General features: G+C 39.6%; 1 protein-coding gene across 1 annotated transcript in view; it reads right to left on the bottom strand.

Annotated features, from left to right (window-relative positions):
* The window catches only part of snrka (SNF related kinase a), a 99,824-nt gene that overhangs the window by 38,125 nt on the left and 37,256 nt on the right, over window positions 1–24,443 (bottom strand). Inside the window, exons 3-4 of the mRNA XM_049583140.1 lie at window positions 17,411–17,552; window positions 5,791–6,003 (exon numbers count right to left, since the gene is read on the bottom strand). Of these exons, the coding sequence (XP_049439097.1) occupies window positions 5,791–6,003; window positions 17,411–17,552 (355 nt within the window). The remainder of the gene's footprint in view (window positions 1–5,790; window positions 6,004–17,410; window positions 17,553–24,443) is intronic.

Genomic DNA, 24,443 nt, shown 5'->3' with positions numbered 1-24,443 from the left:
TGTGTGGCTCAAAAACTCCTCTGCTCATGCCACTCTCCTCCACACTGGCTTTGTGCTTCCTCTCACACATCAAAGGTGTATGCACCTTTTAATCACACCCCACCTTTACCTTCACACCCACTCCTCTGCTGTCACACCTACTAACCAAATCCTCCTCAACACAGAAAAAAAGGTGTAGCCTGCTGCAATTTTCAGGCTGTCTGCTACAATGCCACTTGGGTCTGTTAACCAGTTCACTCCTTCTGGATAGCAGTCACTGAGAAACTCACCACCATTTCGGGCTGCAGAATCCCATTGTCTCCATTACTCTGCCTCCTAGGAGATATCACACAAGTAGCCCTCAAAACTAATCACAAAAACTCATTACTCATCTCTCTAACTATGGCCAAGAAAGTAATCTTGCAAAACTGGAAATCAAAAAAGTCCACACACATCAATCACTGGCTCAACTATCTTTCTGAATACTTTTCAATAGAAAGAATAACTGCTCAGAAAACAAACCATATATTGGTCTTTAATGATCTTGGAAATCATTTCTAATTCATCTTAATCCCAAACAATACTAACCAATAAACCAAAGCCACGTACATGACCACAGGTCCCCGCCATGATAACCATCTTCTAAACACCACAGTAAACCCAACCATACATACAAACACTTTTAATTTTCATTTATTTATTTGTTTACTGTCTTGAATGTAATTTTCTCCTATTTCCCCCTTTATTATTATTATTATTATCATTATTACTGTTTATTCTGTTGTGATTATTATTGTCATAAATTGAACCTATTCATTTTTCATTTATTCTATTGCCGCCCCTTATCCCTCTTTCTATGTAGTCCCCCAATACACAGTCATATCCAGTGACATTAGACATGATGCCGTTGCTCATTCTTAGACTTGATTACACCCTCCCCTCATTTCCATTACAATTTGTTTTATCTATTTTTTCTGCTCTCTCTCTCTCTCACCTCCCTTACAAAAAGTTCACAGAATATATCACTATTTTTTTCATTTACTATTATTTTGTTTATTTATTATGATTATTATGTTTCTCTCTTTCTCTCTCTCTCTCTCACTTACACCCCCCCCCCCCCCCCCCACACACACACACACACACACACACAAACAATCCACCAAATTGCACAACCCAACTCTAAACTCCCCACCCAGTCCCATGCCCTTTGATGCTCTGTCTGTCTGTCTGTCTGTCTGTCTGAGGTGCAAAATATCCAGCTCATGCTTTCAGCTGAGCTTTTACAGCTTCTCCATCAAACTTTTAAACAATTCTGCTTGAGATGGAAGATTGTGCAAGAATTTTTATAGTGCTTTAATTATGGTGATCTTATAGCATGTGTTATGTATGCATGGCGTATGTATATGTTATGTACAATGTTATGGGATATGTGCAATACTGTCATGTAATTGTTGTTGAGATGGAATGGCTATTGATGTATTATTTGTTGGCCTTAGAGTTGTCAAGGCATTTATGGCACAGTTGCTGAGTCCAAGACAAATTTCCCTTAGTGGGACAATAAAGTATATTGTATTGTACAGCTTTGGGGAAGAAGCTGTTTTAAGTCTTTCTGTCCGTGCCCTCATGACCCTGAGCCTGCCAGAGGGAAGGGTGTCAAAAAGACATTGCCCCCTTTTACAATGCCAGATTTTCCGCTAATGTTGGGCCGTTTTGCTGGCAAGCTGCAAGCATTTATACACACAGAGCCGGATTGGCGAGTTGATCCGAGGTGCCCAATTTTCCGCCTCATAGGGTAGACATGGGTGATCTTTTCGGCTCTGTTTCTCAGCTGGGCAGAGTGGATTTGTTCCAAGGATGGAAGAGGGGCACCAATGACCTTCAATGCAGCTTTGATGACTTTCTATGGTGCACTGGTAGAAGTTGGTGAGGAGTTTCTGTGGAAGCCCAGTTTTTCCTGAGGGACCGCAGGAAGAGTCTCTGCTGGGCCTTCATCACCACTTCTCTGGTGTTCATTCCCCATGTCAGGTCCCCTGAGAGATGAACACCAAGGTACTTGAAGCTCCCCACCTGTTCCACCTCTTCCCCAGTGATCACCAGACTGGCATGTGTTGTGTCCTTGTGTCTCCGGAAATCAGTGACGAGCCCCTGTGTCTTGTTGGAGTTGAGGAGCAAGTCATTGTTCTGACACCAGGATGTCAGGGCCTGGATCTTCTCTCTGTAGGCTGCCTCATCACAGTTGGTTATTAACCCCAACACAGCTATGTCATCTGCGAACTTGTATGTGTAGTTTGTGTTATGAATGGGAGGGCAGTCGTGTGTGAAAAGTGAGTATAAGAGTGTACTGAGAACATAGCCTTGGGGGGTACCAGTGTTGAGGAAGGTGCTCGAGAAGATGAGGTCTCCAAGTCTCATGTGCTGTGGTCTGTTGGAGACGAAGTCCTTAATCCAGCTGCAGAGGTGATGGTCCAGGCCCAGGAGAAGGTGTTCAGCTGATCAGGGAGGGAGGGGTCAACTGTAGAGGGTGGGCGGGGGTTTTGTTTGTAGTTCCCCTGCCACATACTGCGATTGTTATTGTCCTTGAAATGCTTTTCAATTTGCATTTTATATTTTCTCTTGGCAGCAGTAATCCCCCTTCTCAAATCCGCCATGGATCTCCTGTAGGCCATCCTGCCACCTGATTGCAGCGCTGCGTTCCTGGCTTTCATTAGGGTTTAGACAGTGCTGTTGAACCAGGGCTTTTGGTTTTGAGACACTCTGATGTGTTCGGTTTTGGTGGAGCTCTCAACACAGAACCTGATGTAATCCAGTACTGTGGAGGTGTATTGCTCTGTGTCTCCCTGATCAAAGAGCTCCCACCTTGTGTCCTCAAAGCAGTCCTGTAGTGCTGCCTCGGTCTCCTCCCTTGTTCCTATTGGAGCATATATTGTGCAAGCGGTGTGTATGACAACACCTGTATCAACATTCGCAGCTGGTGCATGTGAAAAAAGGCAAGACAAAGTCTGCCTCGCAAAGGGAGACAACACAAACTTGGTGAAACATTTGAGCAACCAAACTGTGACTTCTGTATCGAGATACTTACCGAACCATAATTTTTTGGTACCATTACACCTCTACTATTTATTGTTCTCAAGGTTTGTATCCAAAAGGACTTTTCCTTAGGAAAAGTACCAAAAAGTATAGAAATTCATATTGGTATCGGTACCGAAACAAAGATTTTGGTATTGTGACAACACTATTTGCCATCTATATCTAGAAAACTCAAAGCCAAACTCTCTTCAGTGTAATCAGCAGAGAATTTTGAGAAGCACGGTACAGGGACTTCACTTGGGTTTTCTACCACCTAACAACTTAACTGTTTGAGTTTACTCTGCTCCTATGCTCCTGTGTGCTCTGAGCTCATCCACTGTCACTTTCCTGTCTTTCACTCCACCACATACTCACTATGCACACATTACCCTAATCTTACAACGATGTATGTGCATAAAATATGTAAACATGTGGACTGCATTTTAACCCAGCCTTGGCTATTTTCACTCATTAATAAGGTGAGCATCAAAGCTAGTGCAAGTTGTTTTCTCCATCTTCTCTCATTTCTATATGCCACTTGGAGCAAAGGGTAGCATGTGTGCACATGAGCTGTTTCTGAGTCGGTGGTTGATTGCGTAGTGATACATCAATGCGTCAGTGATGTTGATAGGTTTTCAATGCAGTAAGTCCCAGGACCCACTGGTGTTCATCTGAGTGGGTCGCCAATAAAAGTTCTGTTTTTCTTTTTCTTTTCTTTTTTTTTGACAAATTGTACGGTTAAATTGGTGTTGAATGTTATATGGTTCTAATTATGGTTATATTCATGTATGTTGAAAAACAAAACATGCAAATGTCACATCTTGAGTATAGCAAGCATCAAAATCATCAACCCATCATGTAGGCCTAAATCAATTGTGCCAGGACTGTAATATGTGATAATCCCTAAAAGTTAAAATAAGATACTGTATAAATATAATGGTTTAACAGTTTAAAAGATAATCTTCATAAAAAAGTTTTATGTTTTCCTTTCACTTGAGACAGCTTCTTTCCTAAGGCCATTCACACCTTAATCAACATACAAAGTGAACAGTCATATTGCACTCTCACAACAACACTCTTCCTGTATTTTATTTCTACAAGGCAATAACTACTGGGACTTGTGCAATAACTTCTGTGGACTGGGCAAGTAGCTGATTCTGGCACTTTATATTTATTGGCTCTGGCACTTTATAACTACCTCTTTTATATCATGTACTATGTGGTTTTTGCAGCGTGCTTAATTTTTTTAATACTGTATGCAATGTGCCCTTTTTTCTTTTTAATTCTAATTTTAATTCTAACCCTTATGAACAAACAGGATCTTGTCATCTTGTGCGATATATACAATATACAGGGCAGGAAAATGTCTGCGGTAATTATCTTTTTTTCAACACACAGGGTATCCCTTGGACAGTAAAGCACCATCAGGTCATCATCGTTATGAGTGAGTAGCATCTGCTGTTATACGTGAATTCAGGTATATTGTAATAGTCTAAAACTTGAAGGTTATTTTGTACTGGTGGTCCACTGGTACTCCGTGCTGTAGCATACGGAGCCTCAGAGAGCCGGGGATGATGGCAGACGGGCAGGTATTGGATCTGTGCAGCACACTGGAGCAAAAGCACCGACACATATCAGACAGTATTATAAAAACAACTATAACACAAGTTTCACTATCAGTGATTTCTGTGACATGAGAAATAGTCTACTTTGTGAACTAGTAGAGTCTCGCAACGCCAGTGATTGCCACAGAGTTTTAATGGGTGCGTCCTCAGGACGGATCAATAGTGAGTTTACTGCGTCCTTCAGATCTTAATGCATCAGGGACACAGGATGCATACCCAGCAACATCACTGATGCTTTTGGGACCTGAAAGTTGTATTCTTTTATTATGATCTGAACTGGATTAATCATTCAGTCATACTGCATGTGTGTTTGTGTTTATTTCCATCACACCACAGGTAAAAGATATAAGATATAAGCAAACTGTAAAACAACTGTGAAACAAGGCTGACAAGTGATCATGACTCTGAAATCAGCTGATCTCTCTGTTTTGCTGGGATCTGGTAGGCATAGGGTTGCTTATTAGCATAAATCAAAGATATGTATCAAGGGGTGTCGGTAGAGTAGTGGATAGTGCCGGCGCCCCATGTACAGAGGCAATGCCTCGCTGCAGGGGTCGCAGGTTCGACTCCGGCTTGTAACCCTTTGCTGCATGTCAACCCCCACTCTCTCTCACCCCACTTCAATCTGTCCTGTCCATTAAAGGCAAAAAGCCCCCCCCCCCCCAAAAAACAATCTTTAAAAACAAACAAACAAAAAAAAAAGTATCAATATTGATATCATTATTTATTAACTTTAATAAAAATGGGGTACCACACTAGAATTAAGGGCCAAAAGCCAAACTGTGAATGCAGTCACAAAAATAGGTGCTCAGTTATAAAGGTCAATATTTAATAACTATTGCACATTTCTAAGTTGGACAGTGAAGGGCCGAATTTGAGCACCGACCTTCACAACCAGCTGTTATTACAACAAAATATACACAAATAATCATAGGCAACTGCTCTTTAAAATACAGTAGAGTTAATCTAACTTCAGCAATAAAGACCAATAATCACTAAAACTTTTATTAATAAACATCTATTATCTAACTACAAATAACAACCAACATTACATTCTCGTGCACATGAATGAGAGCATGTCTTTTGTACACCAGAGAGAAACACAGACAGCACAACTTACTCCACTATGGCCTCTCGGTCGGCGATGTCTCCAAGCACCATGCGCTGGATGATGCTGTTGTGTTCCTCTTCAGACAGGTTCTTGTGGGAGACCAGGGGAGTATTGTACTTGGTGGCTGGGGAAGGGTCTACCCCCTGCAGCCAGGCATGGCTCTCAATCTCCTCCAGGGAGGCCCGTCGCTTAGGATCCCTCTGAAGCATACGGTCTATCAGACTAAAGCCATGATGAGAAGACAGTACAAGGAATAGGAAGAGAGAAGAGATAAAGGAGAAAGAGCACAAACCTCAAATTAATCTGAATCCACAAGAAACAGAATTCCTGTAAAATGAGTACATATTATCGGTTTCACTGATTTAAGTGTGACAAGGGATGTGGTCTGCAATAGACATTTGGTTTTGGTTGATGCTGGCAGCTTGATTACTGATCCTTGAGCATTTGCCTTGCTTTGGAGTGTAGGAGAGCTGTTGCCCGCATGTTATATTTAAAATGGGGGTTGACCAGTTATTGGCCTGGCTGATTATCGCCTGCTATATTCAACATTTTTACAACCTCAGTTCCAAAAAAGTTGAGACATGTGTAAAATGTAAATAAGAACAGCATGCAATGATTTGTAAATCATGTTCGATCTATGTTCAATTGAATGCAGTGAAGATATTTTATGTTCAAACTCATACAACTTACTATTATTATTCTTTATTAAATATGCATTTGTTCTGAACTCAATGCCTGCAACATCTCTAAAAAAAAGTTGAGACAGGAGCATGTTTACCACTGTGCGACATGATATTTTCTTTTACCAAGTAACTATTTGGGAACTGAGAATACCTGAGAATCTGCAGTCCAGACACAGGTCTGGACTGCAGGCAGGTCAGTCTAGTCGCTGCACTCTTTTACTACAAAGCCATTCTGTTGGAACACATGCAGAATGTGTCTCGTTGTCTTGCTAGAATAAGCAGGGACGTCCCTGAAAAAGACGTTGTCTGGATGGCAGCATATGTTGCTGCAAAACCTATAATTTCAGCATTAACAAGCCTTCACAACACATGTGCAAGTTATCCATGATGCCATGGGCACTAACACACCCCTATATCATCACAGATGCTGGCTTTGAACTTTGATGCTGGCTTTGAATGTCCATTATTTCCAAAAACAATCTGAAATGTGGTCTCTTCAGAGCATAGCACACTTTTCTACTTTGTGTCAATCCATCTCAGATGAGCTCAGGCCCAGAGAAGTTGATGGCGTTTCTTGTTGTTGATAAAGGGCATACATTTGTAGATGCATTTTTAACGCAGTTCAGCTTGAGGGGTCAAAGGTCACAGGCATCCAATACTGTTTTTCAGCCTTGTCCCTAATATGCAGATATTTCTCCACATTCTCTGAATCTTTCGATAATATCATGGATTGTAGATGGTGAAATCTTTTAAATTCCTTGCAATAGTGCTTTGGGAAAGGTTGTTCTTAAACTGTTGGACTGTTTGCCCATGCAGTTTTTTCACAAAGTGACCATCCTTGTTTGTAATCAACTGAGCCTTGTGAACAACTGAGCCATACCACTTAATGATACCGTCACCTGTTACCAATTAACCTGTTAACCTGACAGGTGTTTTTTGAGAATTACACAATTTTCCCAGTTTTTTGTTTCCACTGTCCCAACTTTGTCGTCATGTTGAAGTCATCAAACTCAGGTTTACATTTTACGAAAACAATAAAGTTCACCTGTTTGAACATTAAACATCTTGTCTTTGTACTGTATACAGTTGAATACAGATCAAAAAGATTATGCAAATCATTGCATTCTGTTTTTATTTACATTTTACACAGCATCCAAACGCTCATAGGATTGGGGTTGTATGATTAACAGATCTTTTAAAATCTGATTGCCAATAAACTAAGTAATAAAATGTACTGCTTTGGCTCTGACACAGCTGCCTCTTTTTCTATAGTTACCACTCTGTAGTGTCACTCAACGTCACCCCCAGCATTATCCAATTTGGTTACACGTTATGATCAACACTAAAGGCTGCTGTGCCTCTGGTGGGAAAACCAAGCCTTAGGAATGGCTCAGGGCATCTGTAGTAATATACCCTTCTTAAACTGAAAACATTTACAGGCCAGATATTCATTTGCAAGAGACTCAGTGAATCTGACATCAGTCTCCTTAGGTGGAAACTTTCTGTAGTGGAGCTAATATTTCAGCAGTCTGCTGAACCAGGACTTGATGATCAGGCACAACCTAACCTGCTTTGTTGGAATAACTCACATTGTGTCAAGAACAGCAGATCCCAGTATTTAATATATGGTGTATGCACAGTGACAGATGGTGCAAGACATTTGCTTTGATAGAGCTGAGGATGTTAAACTACAGCTGGGAGCTTAAATTCAACACAGATGACATTGTTGAAAGCTGAGATTGCCGTTTAATAGGATTAGTTGGGATATTGAATCTAGTGAGAAGACTAAAATTAATACAGGAAAAAAGGCATTAAGCACCCACAAGGAAGCCATCTTTGTCATCTGCATAATAAGGCAGACAAACAGGCAAACTGAGGCTGTACATGTTGCATATGACATCAACTGACAAAGAGGAAAAAAACAGAAGCAACACGTGGCAAAGAAACAGTGCAGATAACTTGCTTTAATGAATCATGAATGTATCTAACACCTACAAATCTATCTTCACTAAAATAGTCTGGACTGTCAAGACCTTGTGCAGTAGGTGCTGTCTCTGCTGACTCATGACACTAGGTTGATCTGGACCACATTTACAGTAGCACTGTACTTGAATGATTTTAGTGACAAGGGGAATAAAATAAACAAAAAGCTACATAAGGTCTTTATAAGGTCTGATATAGGTCTATGACAGCTGCACACAAATATACACATCCACCTACATATTCACACATATAGAGTAAAGCTGAGAAACCTGTGCAACCACGCAGGTACTTTCCAAATCATTTTGGCTTAAGTGGATTTTTTTTTTCAACTTTAACCAATCCCCTAGTGCATTTGTGCTTAAGTGTGAGAGACCATGGGATGGAGGCCACAGGATAACAGACTGGGTAGAGCGGTGCTCTACTGTCTGTCAGTCATGCTGGGGATTAGTCAGAGCGAGCCAGGCTCCCTAAGGACTACAGCCAGTACCAGCAGCAACAGTGGAGGGGAGGTAGAGGAGACAATCTGCACACTAATGACAAAAAATCTACTACCAAGATGGTTCAATGACTACCCATCAATTTAAAGAATAACAGCAAAAATCAGGCACACCCTGTCTCAAAAAGAACACTAGTCCACACGTTTCTTACTTCTAGGCTGGGCTACTATAATTCCTCATTATCAGACTGCTTCAATAAGTGTCTGAAGACATTCCAGTTGTTTCAGAATGCTGTGGCGTGTGCACTGACAGGAACTAGGAACAGACAGTGGTGTCCGGTAGCCCTCCATGCTGCCCCCAGGCCCATCCTTATCTGTTCTCCAATTTTAAAGCACCACATACACCTACATCTTGTGGGACAGATGGGAACAGGTTCCAGGGGCCTTATGGCTGCACGGGCTGTAGGACAGCAGTGTGCTGTAGCCATCAGCCTTGCCCCCACCTGTCTCCTATGTCCCTCAATTTTAATGCACCACATCACACTTATGGGCACTCACATTCACATTCACGGTGTAGGGTTAATGTTTCTCCGTCAGGGATCGGAGAATCATAGTAAGGGGGTGGGGGTGGAGGGGTTGGGGGGGTGGGTTGGTTTACACACACTGTAGATATGCATGGCGTGGCTCGTAGGGCCCGGCCCTCCTGGGCTGAGGGTTGGAGCCAGGGGGTGGGTGGGGGCGGTCCGCGTCGGGTGGTGGGTGGGTGGGCCCTCCTGCCCCGCCTGTCTGGGGCGTGTCTCTGGCTCTCTGGGGGTGCCGGCCATTGCCGCCCCGGGTCCCTGGGCCTGCGTGGTGTCCTGCGGCCTCTGCGGCTCCCTGATCTTGGGGTCTGGCCGCTCCTGCGGTCTTGGGGTGCCATACCGCCCCCCTTCCCCTGCAGGGCTGGCCCTGGACCCTGGTGATGGTTTTCATAAACACATTGGGAGGGTTCAAATACACGCATGCATGTTTGATACTTCAGCTCTGTGACGCATCGCAAAGAACCGATGGGATCACTCCAAAGGGGCCCACTTGCGTCTCAGACCTACCACACCGCGCTGGCAGCTCTTCTCTACAATCAGGCTTTCCCCCTCCACCAAGACTCTCACATTTTTGGTGTTCAGTATAGACTTCTCTTTTGTTTTTGTTTTTCAGTATGCACTGTCCACATGCACTGTCCACATGCACTGTCACTATACAACTCAGGACTTAAGCACCTGCCCCCTCCCCCTTGCTTGTTTCCTTACTTCCCCCTTGACACACTTTGGTGTATCACGGCCCTCTCTGACTCATATTAGGAAGTTTTTCCAATAAAGGCTGTTAGGCTAGTCTCCAGGGAGGGTGGGTGACGGTCACAACCACGTATTATGGGTATAAAATACTTGACTGCAAGATTAACAGTGCATCAATCTTCACAAGAAGCTTACACCCTTTTGTGGCGCTAAGCTTTGAAGACCAATGCAGACAAGTAGGGGGAAGAAAAAAAAAAAAAAGGGAACTAGGAACAGAGATCATATTTCTTTCATATCAGCTTCTCTGTGCTGGCTCCAAATAACCTGAAGTGGAATTTAAATCTGTCTCCTCACCTACAAAGCCCTAAATGGTCAGGCACCATTATATCCTAAAGACCTCATAGTTAAGGGTGGGATTCATCAAAGGATCCATAATAAAATATTGTCATGATACTGAGTCACGATACAATATTATTGGGATTTTAAATATGTTGCAATGTGCTGAGTATTGTGATAAAATACTGTGATTTATTACCTTTTTTCAACTGTAAATTATGTCCCCAAAGAAAAACTTTTGTCAACATCAGTTTTACCAAAGTTTTATCTAAGAAGACAAAGTTTTCAGGATACTCCTCAAACTGGTAGCATTAACAAATCAAATATTGTGATAAATATCAAAATCGATCAATATGGAAAAAATGATCGTGATCTGATTTTTTGCAATATTGTCTAGCCCTACTTCTTATCCCAAAAAGATTTAGTTTTCACCTCTGATGGATAAACTAATCTAACCCACTTTAATATACAATCATTTTTGCAATAGGTCTTCTGAATTAGCAAATTAAATGCTATGATACTCAGAAAAAATGTAGACAATAGGGTTAATAGTGAGTACAAGATGGTTTGTCCTCTCATTAACTTCTGTGTAAGGAGCAGATTGGCTATCAGGAATATTTCCTTGAGTACTCCTGGCCACAGTTCTTGGAAAGTTGTTGCTGTCCATCTACACTGCTTCAAAAATTACCCTGGCTCAGAATTAATTAGTATAAAATTAAGAGTGTGATGTTATAACAAGCATGATTAATTATTCAACAGCTAATCTATTAGCCTAATTGCCTCACTCGTTTTCAGTGTGAAACGTGTTTTCATGTGTAGTTGAATGGTGGTTCTCTGCAGCTGGGCTGATAATATTGCTTGAAAATTTTAGATTCTGCCAGCTACTAAAGCTAATTGGTCTGCACGGGCTGGAATAAATGAGTGTGCTACTGCTATGTTCCAGTGCCTGGGTCAGGCTTCAGAGGCCTGCGTAGCATCAAATGCTGTTGAGATAGAGTTTCGTCAGAAAACTACAAATAATTGTGTTGAAGACTTCCAATTCTGAAATCCTAAGAATCTGTTTTTATGTATTTGGTATGCATCTGTTCTTATTGTACAAACCTTCTGGGAAAAGAATCTGCTTATCTCAGATGAGTTGATTCATTAGTAGGGGTGTAATGATCCATTGATCTTAGGGATGCACCGAATATATTCGGCCAAAAATTACAAAAAAACCCCACACATTCGGTATTCGGTGGAAGTGAAAAGCAAGGCCGAATAATAGCGGCATGTTTTGATGACGCAATCAAACAGGCGATTTGCTGGATATCAATGATTCTGCGATTTTGAAAAAGAAAAACAAACAAACAAAAAAAAAAAAAACGGCGCTCTACCGTGCATTAAGAGATGTTTTTTGGGGAAATACATGACTGTCAGAGAAGCCCCGTTTACAAACAGACCTACAATCCATCTCCTCTCTTCTCCTCTCTCTCTTCTCAGCGGAGGGTGTCCTGTCAGCCCTGCGCTGACAATGACAGGGCGCATCTCTTTGATCTGAAGTGACACAGCCCGTTTGCTCATCCTTTGCAGGTTAAAAGTTAATGGCAGCGACTTGAAGTGAGGAGGAGCAACACATCTCCGGCTTGTCAGGGTTGCTAGGTCTGACCATTTCCTTCTTCTTTGACCCCGTGATAGGCTGACAGCCTCACAAGCAAATTAACTACTACTAAGTAAACTCTGTTTTACAAATTTATTAACCCACCACAAAGTAAAACAACCTTAGAAAACTAAAAGGCTGTGAATTATCATTTTTCTTAGGGCTTTTCAAATTTTACAGGAAACATTCTTTTTAAATGCATATAAATCAGACAATTACATATTAGTAATACACAATGCAAACACAAAACCAGGGTCTGAAACCAGGGTATCACATAAGTGGGCCTACATAAATGAAAATACATGTAAAAATAAAGATAATCTGGGGTACAAGCATACAGATAAAGAGATGTATTCAGTCAGAGGATTCGAGGAAGAAAGTGGCATAATTTTCCACAATATATGGATATATCAATATTGACACAAATCCAATACTGTGCATCCCTATAGTTTCATGCACACAGGACATGTATGAGTCAGAGAAAGAAACTAAACTTGAACTCCTGAAAAATTAAAATGCTGTTGCATTAATCGGGGATCACTAGATGTCAGTATGTGATCAAAATTACATCAGAGTAACTGCACTTTCTGAACTGCAGTAGTGTTAAAAAAAAATCAATAACAAAAAAGCCACTGTATTTCACATCTTCTGCCTCTAAGTCATGGTTTCAGACCACACTGTTGTAGCAGCAGAGCACTGATTTGAAATAAATAAATCTAAAAGTAGTCATTTGATTCCCAATTAAGACACTCTGGTAAGAACTGCTTCATCTTGTTAATATGGACTTCAAAACTGGTTTGAAATGCAAAATAACAAATTTTAACCATGCACTAAAAATTGCGATTAACTATCAAAATTTAGCAATTATAAAAATGAATCGGTTGACAGCCCTTGTTATAATGCTTCCACAATCTGCATATTAATTGTGTCCTTCTTTAGCCACCGGGCTGATCTAAGACAACATTTTGTCCCTGCTGTGGCTCAACAGCCCACAATATACTTTTACAGATATGAGGTACACACAAGAATGTCCCAATGTGGTTGAACATGCAGTATTATACTGACTATGCTGTAGGACCCTATGATTTCCACCATGAGGAAAACATGGACAGAACTGCGTAATTTGATAATAAAAATTGAACAGTTGTGACCTTCAGTTTACTTAAGTCACTTGCATACGTTAAAAAAAAAAAAAAAAAAAGTTCTTGACCCATATCCAGTGAATGCATGTCCAAACAGTAATGTATCCCTGGGTGATGTTCCCACTTATTGGAAGAATGGTTATAGAAAGAAAAGGATTAACATAATGAGCTGAACCTAAATGTGAAGTGATCCTAAGGGATGCTGTTTAACTGACTTACTTGATTGTGATTCCATTGTGTTTGCTGTCCGATTATGCTCATGGTAAGAGCCGCGTGCTCCCGCCACCCACAAAACTTCCTGTTCACCTCTAACCTGAAAACACCTGACTAGCATCACCTGACCAGTGTCACCTCATAGACTAGGTACCATCCTGTGGTCAAAATGTTGTAGTCTAAAAATACATACACAACTACCTACATACTAGGAGAAATAGAAATATCCTTCAATGTTCCTACACAAACTGTAAATGCAATTTGTAAAAAACAGGGCAGGGCAAATTATTTGCCTCAATGCTTTGTTAAATCCAGTACAACTATACAGCCACTGTGTTTTATGGGGATGTTTATTGCTGTTACACAACCCGCTTACATTACTGATGCTGTAAAGCTTTAAATTAATCGTCAATAATCTGTCTGATGTTTTATAATGATGACTGAAATATCACCACGATAATGGTTTTCAGGTAGGCCTACATATGATGAATTAGTGGCACAGGCGCTATTAATAGCCACAGCCGCGCATAATGGTTGCGTGTAATGACAGCTGTTATGTCGGAGAACCACGCTGGTGCAAGGCAGTCTGTAAAACTGCATTTCTTCTCTGCCATATTTTTAATCGACAGCTCTAATGAGTGAGGGATCAGGCACAGATATCAATATACAAACTGATTATTGGGTGTTACTGCATCCAGTTACGTCTCACTGTGGGAGAGTAAACAAAGCTTGTGCTTGTGCACCTAGCTCTACAATGACACACGTGAGGCTTTATAAATCCATAAGCTCCATAAGTTTAACATCCAGCTGTAAAGGGACCTTCAGATAACTTTATCAAGCAGCCAATAGGTCAGTGATCAGGCTAACAGTGGTCTTGAGCGGAGTCTCCATAACCATGGCAACGATGATGCTGAGTGACAGACCTGCCATTATGTGACATTCTCCCCCGCAAATTCTGATTTAATTTTACTCCGCTATGTCTTGTGAAACTCTTTTTTAATATACGGGATGGGTGGCAACCCTATTGTCTACATGGTGCTGGTGTCAATCACATTACTTTTTTAAAAAAAATATTTTTTAAGATATTCTTGTGGGCATTTTTGCCTTTAATTGATAGGAAAGCTCAGAGTGAAGGGGAGAGAGAGGGAATGACATGCAGCAAAGGCCACAGGCTGGAATCGAAGCTGGGCCGCTGCGGCAACAGCCTTGTACATGGGGCACCTGCTATATCCACTGAACCACCGATGCCCCGCCAATCGCATTACTTATCCTCAGTTTTATTATCCTTACTTTTATTCAGACCTCCGCAGAGAAACAGTCCACTGCATTTCAGAGATTTTCCTGGGAAAAAGAGTTTATAACTGCGCTACTCAGTCAATTAATTAACTATAAAATCTATTAGACTCAGAAAATAGTGACATTACCACCACGCTACTGAGAATGTTGTTATATTTGTAACATGCTACTTGTAGTGAGCTACTGCCCAACACTGATTATTTTTGAAAGTGTGAGAAATAGCGGCGCAACGTGAGTGCGTGTCAAATTGGTCATTTGCGTGACAGGCCTGACTTTCAAAAAAGGAAACAAATTTGTTGCTACTTTCTCTCATTTCAGAGACAATATATAGATAATAATAGATATTTCTATTGTCCTTATATAAAACTAAAGTAATTCAATGAAAACATGCAGTATTTCTCATCCAATTACTCGATTAATTCATCATCATCATCATGTGATACTACTGACATTTCGTTAGACATATTTTGGGATATTATAAACATATTTTAAAACAACAGCAAAAACAATATATATTCAAAACTTTTCCAAAACACTGTGTTAATTCCAAACCTTTTCCAGGCCTGGAAAACACTTTTTCACATTTCATAACTTTTCCAGGGATTCCATGATGGTGGGAACCATGATATACAAAGGCTATAAAGAGCTTAAAAAAAAAAAAAAAAAAAAAAAAAAAAAAGCCTGAATAGTTAGAGTTGCATCCTGCTTTCTCTCACATATACAGATGACTGCACACTTGTCTCTGGGATAGCAATATTATGCTTTTTATGAACTCAGACTGGGACAAGATGCACTTTAATCTAGGGTCCATTTCACATTAAAAACAGTAAATTTATGCAGTAATTAGCCTACTTCTTTAAAGTGCCCCCAGAATTTTATAAATACCCCAGTTTTTTTAGACAGTGGGGGCAAAACGTGCCCACCAAGTATTTTTTTTTATTTTCTTACCCTGCACCTAACTACATGTGATCAAGTGTCCTGTGCAAACCAATAACTCTAGTATGGGTACAGGTCAACACCCCTGGCTACAGGAAACAGACCATATCAGGTTAATGTGGTTTGCTGGTCCCCACACTTCAGATATAATGTGTTGACTATAAGCCAGACACAGACAGAAGAAAGCTGGGATACACCAACTAATACACAGAGGGATATTGTGGTAGGTGAGCCAGACTGCAGACACAGCAGCTAACACCAATAATGTTTAATCGTAAAAATGTGACCAAAATCTGTATCACATTTATTTCCAACAGTACCTATTAAAAACAGAACAGAAAGAGCAGGTCAGTGATCCTGTTGTGTGAAAGCTGTGTATTAGGGTTGGGCGATATTGAAATTCCCCTTCTGACAATATATCTTTAAGAAAAACAACAATGTATGATATAATCGTCCAAAAAAACAAACCAAAAAAAAGGTAATTGAAGAGAGAATCGCACAGTGCACCATGTATGTCGTTTTCCCATTAACATGCTGGCTTGGCTTGGTTTGGTTTGGTTTGACTTGGCACGTCAGCCCAGCATGGCAGGGATTTGCATCTACATTACAAATGAATAAAATCAGCAGACTGATCCGCGTCTAAATATGCTGAAAGTGTTTTTCCATCACACAGCAGGGCAGGTAAAAGAAGTTCACCTGTTGAAAGTGAGCTGGGTTGTCTGCAGCTCTTCATGTAACATTTCATTGTGGCTGTTTCTGCTTTTACTCTTTCTCCCTGCAGTATTAGACTTGTTTTTATCAAAGAAATGGTGCTAACAAAGTTCCGATAATTCAGGTATAAACACATTTCATTTTCATTTTTAGATTCTTAACAATAAAAGACCCCATTATTTTGTTATGTAAAAGCTTTTATTATAAAGCAGCAATTGTTGTCAACTCGAGCAACATGAAAGCATGTTAATAAATTACATCAAAACGTCGGTTTCAGTACCCATTCCTGACTGTAGCTGCCTCAGAAGAACAAGTGAGAGCCGCTGCTCAGTGGACAGCTGAGAGGATGAGCATGCAGGCACAAACAGCATGCAGATCAGCACGTTTTCACATTTAACTAAATGAATTAAAGACTTACTGTAAACAAACCACAGTTGGTGATTGTTGGAATGGTGGACTAACTAGATAACTAAAGACTACTTAAGATGGTTTTAGTGAGTTTTATTTAGTTTCTGTGGACTTTGAATAAAGTGTGTTTTAGGTTACATCAACAAGGTAATTAAGATAATATTAGTGTTTGTGATTGGTGTACGTTTGTATTTTTCTGTTTTATGGGGAAAATGGGTGTAAAAACAGACCAAATCAGAGTTCTCAAACTAGTGAGTGTGACACACTATACGGCTCCACTGTGTTGTCAACATAACAACAAACAATAATGAATATTTTCTTCTGTACGAGTAAAATGACCACATTAAATCGTTCTATGTCTTTTCTGTTCATTCTATTTGTATGGCTGAAACATAGAGAAAGCAAGGGCAAAAGAGAAGGAGAGACTGAATATAGTGTGAAATTCAAAACAGGCCTTGCATAATTGAATGCCCTTGTGTTATCTTGAACAAGTGATGACCATTGTCATTACCAACCATTATCGTTTTGAGCAATAATCCCATCATATCTCCCAAGCCTACTGTGTATGTATCACTCACTCTTTGCAGGCACAGGAGACGTGGGCCGGTACAGTGTATTTACAGTCCATGATCATGGTGAGCGTCTCACTGTCGTTAGCTTCCTGGAACGGTGGCTGGCCACATACCAACATGAACAGGATCACACCCAGACTCCAGATATCTGAGGCAGAGGAAATCAAACAGAAACATAATCTGAATCCATGTGTTTTCTTTTGCTACAGCGTGCATGATCAAACCATACACAAATATTACAAACATTTATTTTGAGTGAGAATGGAGAAATAACACTATGCTAGATACAAACACTAGTTGTGATGTGGACTAGATATAATTTCACTTTCTCCAAGTTCTCTCTACACAATTATCATAATACATAATTATTACTATCACTATTATTATTACTATAATTATTCATCTTGATGTAGCAATTTTATTTTGTTTATTTTTTATTTATTGATCATTATTTTTTTAATTTTTTCCTCTTTCATCTTATTCTTTTTACTGTCTTTTTGTCTTGTGCTGCTGTGATACCTGAATTTCCCCTCTGGGGATCAATAAAGTATATCTTATCTTATCTTACAATATGAAACAATATCATCATAATATGGATTAGAGCTACATGACACCTGAAAAACATGCGATATCTGTGATAATGTTGTAAAATACTGTTATGACAATATGACTTGCAATAGATAAACAAATACTTAAGTATACAGTTTGTAGGTTCACACTGCTAACATAGGCCCCTGACAACAAACAGCCTGTGCACGCTGAATTTAAAGAAATGAAATGCAGTGATATTGACAGGTTTACAGTCTAGTGATTCCTCTGGACCCACTGGAGCTAGTTTAAGTGGGTCCCCAATAAAATGTGTTTTTTGACTAATTGTAGCGGTAAACTAGTGTTTGATGGTATGTGGTTCTAATTATGGTTATATTCATGTATGTTGAAAATGTATCTGAAAGTTAAATAAAAACCCTAATCTGAAAACTTTATTTACAAAACTACAGACTGTATATGTATCTTTACATACAGTCTCTGTACAAAACACGATGCAAATGTCACATGTTGAGTTGAGTTTAGAGCCCCAGGACAAGGTCAGTCAGATGCGATGTATAATACTGATTTGTAATAATCCCATAGAAACAGAATTTCTATGGATACCGTAAGACTTCAATTAAAAGCCTAGTCCCAATTAAATACCTAGTCCCTTTTACTAGCCCAGTGTGGCTAAACATTTTGACAAACAAATGTCTGTTTCAATTAGATGCCTGAGGGGTATTCCAGAAAGCGGGTTTAGTGAAAACTCTGAGTATGTTAACCCTGAAATGAGGGAAACTCTGGGTTTTCAGTTCCAGAAAGAGAGGTAAATCAAACTCTGAGTCAGTCACCACGGCAACTGAGTCTGTGAACCTAACCTGCTCGCTGACAGGTTTTCTTCAATAAACCCTGAGTTTTTCTCTGTCTCCTCCCTCTCACACGCTGTTTCATTTCCTCATTCATTCAGTCCGTGTCAAAGCTTGTATCGAAGCGCGTTCATTAGCGGAGATTTACCCTCTGTCACAGTCTAAATCCTGCTGGATATTAGTTTGTTACTCAGGACTGTCTTAAGTTACTGAATTTATGCACATCGATCATTTCTTTGGACATCGGTTTTTGTCTTTACATTCAAATATTACACAGCGAGAATTCACCCTCAGCTCAGAATCAAACCTCTGTCCTTTTTATATTTATTATTTTTTATAACACTGTGCACAAGGATCAGACTGTCAGTCTGTTAGAGCAGCTCCCAAATGTTTATTGCACATAATGTGTAGGTCTAATTATTTAAATTTAAAAAATGGGTATGAAGCTTTAGACTCGTAGTATCAATGACTAATGATCTCTATCACTGAGGTCATTGGTCGCACTGATGGAACATAATTCCTATAGCCTAATATTGGGGATTATATGTTAATATTTCTGAGTGAGCAGTGGTGCAGCATTTCAGTGTCTTTAAATTTACTACATTTGTAGCTGAAATAAAGTCACTAAATGCTGTTGAGTCAAGATACAAATAGATGTGCAACATTTTCAAATCTACTGTATTTTAACCTCAACATCTTTTCAAGTGCAAATCACCAAACATATTATTACTGGGTCAGACTGTGAGTTTACAGTCATGTCTTTATGTCTCTGATCTATAGCCTAGCCTATATGTTTTAAATCTTCCTATTTTTCAGTTGCTGCCTCCTGTGTTTTTCCCCATCACATTAAATCTGAACAAATATATTATTATATATTACTAATATAATGTAATGTATCTACAGCCTGATACACAGTCAGATCCCACCACTTTATCTTCATTAAGAATTATGTAAGTCTGATAAATGATGAATAAACGGACAACACTGAATAAAACTTTTTTATTAACTTTATGGTTAACTTATTTACACTTTCCTCGCTCTGACTCAGGCTCTTCTTTTAAAGATAAACGTGCACCGTCTGCTACACATGCATTAATATCTCTACATCCACTGGATTAAAATGGAGGCGCTGTCTTTTATTTACCTGTTGCCATGGTGAATCGTGGAGTCGGCGCTCCATTGATGATGGCTTTTTATTGTCGGCTTAACTCAGAGTGAACATACTCAGAATTGACTGAACTAACTCAAATCAGCTGTTCTGGAACCGGTAACTCAGAGTTTCCCATCTCAGAGTAAGTCAACTCAGAGTTCAGGGTTAGACTCAGAGTTTGTTGAACCTCCTACCTGGAATACCCCTCAGGTCTGGTTGCCAGGCAGATCATTTTTTTAATAGAAGTTTTTCAGATGTATAAAACCCGGTTGTTAACCACATCAAATTATGTGTCCATTCCTTGATTACCCTGTAAATTAAGTGTCCTCAGATCAAAAGAATAAAAAGTTGTTGTTGTTTTTTATAAAAATAAACAGCTGAGCAGTTTTGTGTGAAAGGAAGTAAAGGCCTGTCAAATATAGGCCTGTTGATTTCAGTGATTTAAGAAAATAGCCCAGGCTATTAATTGAAGTTTTAAGGTAATCAAATTTCTTTTTTAAAAGTTACTATAGAAATGTAATAGTTCAACATTCTGAGAAATATGCTTATTCTCTGTCATTCTGAAGCGTATTTATGTTTTCCTTTTACTTATTGAGATGATCAACAAAACACGAAACAACACTAGTCTTGCTAACCTCCAACAACACTCCATTTTCCAAAGTAATTCGCCTTTTAGCAAATACAGCTTTGTTTTTAACGGATATTTAAATAACTCTAAAATTAGCATTTTCTAAAATGTTTTTGCTAAGCTCTGGTACATTTTGCACTGTCCATGTATGTAACATTACTACCACCCAGACTAAGCAACTATAAATTTGTAGCTTCAGCAACAATGTTGAACATGCACCATGAAAAAAGGGGATTGTTCCTGTAAGCACATGTTATCATTATAACTATATTGCTATTATCATTATCAATTTATTATCATTATTATTATTATTATTATTATTATTAGCACTATCATTATAATTATATTGCTATTATCATTATCAATTTATTATCATTATTATTATTATTATTATTATTAGCACTATCATTATAATTATATTGCTATTATCATTATCATTTTATTATTACTATTATCATTATTATTATTTTTACTATCACTCTCATCATTATTATTATTATTATTATTATTATTGCAGGTATAAAATCAGCTGTCTCTACCCTTTGTGAACAGCAGACTGTCAGTCTGCAGGATCTTACAGGATTCATCATATGCTGTCATTTGTTTGAGTGTACATATTAAATACATCCAATATCTATCATTAATCTTCTAACTGGTCAATCACTGCAGTCTAAGGTCTGTTTTTTTCAGACCAGAGGCAGCTTATAGATGAAATAACATTGCATTTTAACCAAAATAATGTCTCAAATTAGTTATTTCACTAGTACGCAGCTGTGTAATACATGGGATTGACACAAACATTAAGTAGAATTTGTATTTGGGTAGTAAAACTGGCATTTTTAAAATATCCAAGCATCCTGTGTCATAGCTACATGTGTGACATTTTTAACAAATCAAACCGTTTGGAAATCAGTCGAAAACTCGGTGAAAAATTCTACTTTGAGATTGTGGAGTACCTCTTACCTCTGTAGATGTAAGTGCACTACCGCCTCTGCTAGCCCTGTACCAAAATGGCGGCGCTTTAGGCACGCCCCTCCACAGTCAATGCGGTATATGTACTGTATTTACAGTACAGGCCAAAAGTTTGGACACACCTTCTCATTCAATGCATTTTCTTTATTTTCATGACTCTTTACATTGTAGATTCTCACTGAAGGCATCAAAACTATGAATGAACACATGTGGAGTTATGTACTTAACAAAAAAAGGTGAAATAACTGAAAACATGTTTTATATTCTAGTTTCTTCAAAGTAGCCACCCTTTGCTCTGATTACTGCTTTGCACACTCTTGGCATTCTCTCCATGAGCTTCAAGAGGTAGTCACCTGAAATGGTTTCCACTTCACAGGTGTGCCTTATCAGGGTTAATTAGTGGAATTTCTTGCTTTATCAATGGGGTTGGGACCATCAGTTGTGTTGTGCAGAAGTCAGGTTAATACACAGCCGACAGCCCTATTGGACAACTGTTAAAATTCATATTATGGCAAGAACCAATCAGCTAACTAAAGAAAAACGAGTGGCCATCATTACTTTAAGAAATGAAGGTCAGTCAGTCCGGAAAATTGCAAAAACTTTAAATGTGTCCCCAAGTGGAGTCGCAAAAACCATCAAGCGCTACAACGAAACTGGCACACATGAGGACCGACCCAGGAAAGGAAGACCAAGAGTCACCTCTGCTTCTGAGAATAAGTTCATCCGAGTCACCAGCCTCAGAAATCGCAAGTTAACAGCAGCTCAGATCAGAGAGCAGATGAATGCCACACAGAGTTCTAGCAGCAGACCCATCTCTAGAACAACTGTTAAGAGGAGACTGCGCGAATCAGGCCTTCATGGTCAAATAGCTGCTAGGAAACCACTGCTAAGGAGAGGCAACAAGCAGAAGAGATTTGTTTGGGCCAAGAAACACAAGGAATGGACATTAGACCAGTGGAAATCTGTGCTTTGGTCTGATGAGTCCAAATTTGAGATCTTTGGTTCCAACCGCCGTGTCTTTGTGAAACGCAGAAAAGGTGAACGGATGGATTCCACATGCCTGGTTCCCACTGTGAAGCATGGAGGAGGAGGTGTGATGGTGTGGGGGTGTTTTGTTGGTGACACTGTTGGGGATTTATTCAAAATTGAAGGCACACTGAACCATCATGGTTACCACAGCATCCTGCAGCGACATGCCATCCCATCCGGTTTGCGTTTAGTTGGACGATCATTTATTTTTCAACAGGACAATGACCCCAAACACACCTCCAGGCTGTGTAAGGGCTATTTGACCAAGAAGGAGAGTGATGGAGTGCTGCGGCAGATGACCTGGCCTCCACAGTCACCGGACCTGAACCCAATCGAGATGGTTTGGGGTGAGCTGGACCGCAGAGTGAAGGCAAAGGGGCCAACAAGTGCTAAACACCTCTGGGAACTCCTTCAAGACTGTTGGAAAACCATTTCAGGTGACTACCTCTTGAAGCTCATGGAGAGAATGCCAAGAGTGTGCAAAGCAGTAATCAGAGCAAAGGGTGGCTATTTTGAAGAAACTAGAATATAAAACATGTTTTCAGTTATTTCACCTTTTTTTGTTAAGTACATAACTCCACATGTGTTCATTCATAGTTTTGATGCCTTCAGTGAGAATCTACAATGTAAATAGTCATGAAAATAAAGAAAACGCATTGAATGAGAAGGTGTGTCCAAACTTTTGGCCTGTACTGTAGGTCTATGGTTTTATCTCCCAATCGCTCTAGTAAAAAGGATTAGCGTACTGTTAGCATATCGTTACCACTGGAGAGAGGCGATTTCGGTTCAGCACCAGAAGCCATGCCTATAATTCACACAAGGTATCATGGGGACTGGGAATAAAGTGGATATAATAAACATGCAACTAGCAAGTGCGCATAAATGCACTTGCTAGCTGCACCTTGAGAAAGTCTGGCAGATGAAAATATCAACATTCAAAATTCCAACTGGAAATATCCCATATACCTGGAAAACCTCGAAGCCACTTTTATTTGTTATAGTGTACCGTGCTCCTGGCCCGTATTCTGAATTTTTATCTGAATTCTCAGAGTTTTTATCCAGTTTAGTTCTTAAATCAGATAAAGTTATTATTGTAGGCGATTTTAACATTCATGTCGACGTTGATAATGACTCCCTGGCTACCGCGTTTATCTCATTATTAGACTCCATTGGCTTCAGTCAGGGTGTACATGAACCTACTCATTGTTTTAACCATACCCTCGATCTAGTTCTGACGTATGGAATTGAAATTGATAACCTAAAAGTCTTTCCACAGAATCCCTCGCTATCGGATCATTATCTGATTACTTTTGATTTCTTTTTACTCGATTACACGCCACTCAGCAACAGTTACTATACTAGATGTTTATCAGATAGTGCTGTCGCAAAACTTAAGGAAAAGATTACTTCGTCGTTAAATTCAATACCAATACCTTCAGTAACAGAGGTTTCCAGTGCCGACTTTAACCTCTCCCGAATTGATCATTTTGTTGATAGCGCCGTAGGCTCGCTGAACAATGCTCGACTCTGTAGCTCCTCTTAAAAAGAAGTTAAAAAAGCAAAGAAAGTTCGCTCCTTGGTATAACTCTCAAACCCGTAAGTTAAAACAAATATCACGAAAATTTGAAAGGAATTGGCGATTAACCAAACTGGAAGAATCTCGTTTAATCTGGACAGACAGTCTCAAAACTTATAAGAGGGGCCTCCGCAATGCCAGAGCAAACTATTACTCAGCTCTAATAGAAGACAATAAGAACAACCCCAGGTTTCTTTTCAGCACTGTAGCCAGGCTGACTGAGAGTCAGAGCTCTGTTGAGCCTTGTATTCCATTAGCCCTTAGCAGTAATTATTTTATGAGCTTTTTTA

Source organism: Epinephelus fuscoguttatus, linkage group LG8 (assembly GCF_011397635.1).
Source record: "Epinephelus fuscoguttatus linkage group LG8, E.fuscoguttatus.final_Chr_v1".
Lineage (NCBI taxonomy): Eukaryota > Metazoa > Chordata > Actinopteri > Perciformes > Serranidae > Epinephelus > Epinephelus fuscoguttatus.
The sequence above is the reverse complement of the archived record's forward strand: the minus strand, read 5'-3'. Positions and strand labels throughout refer to the sequence as shown.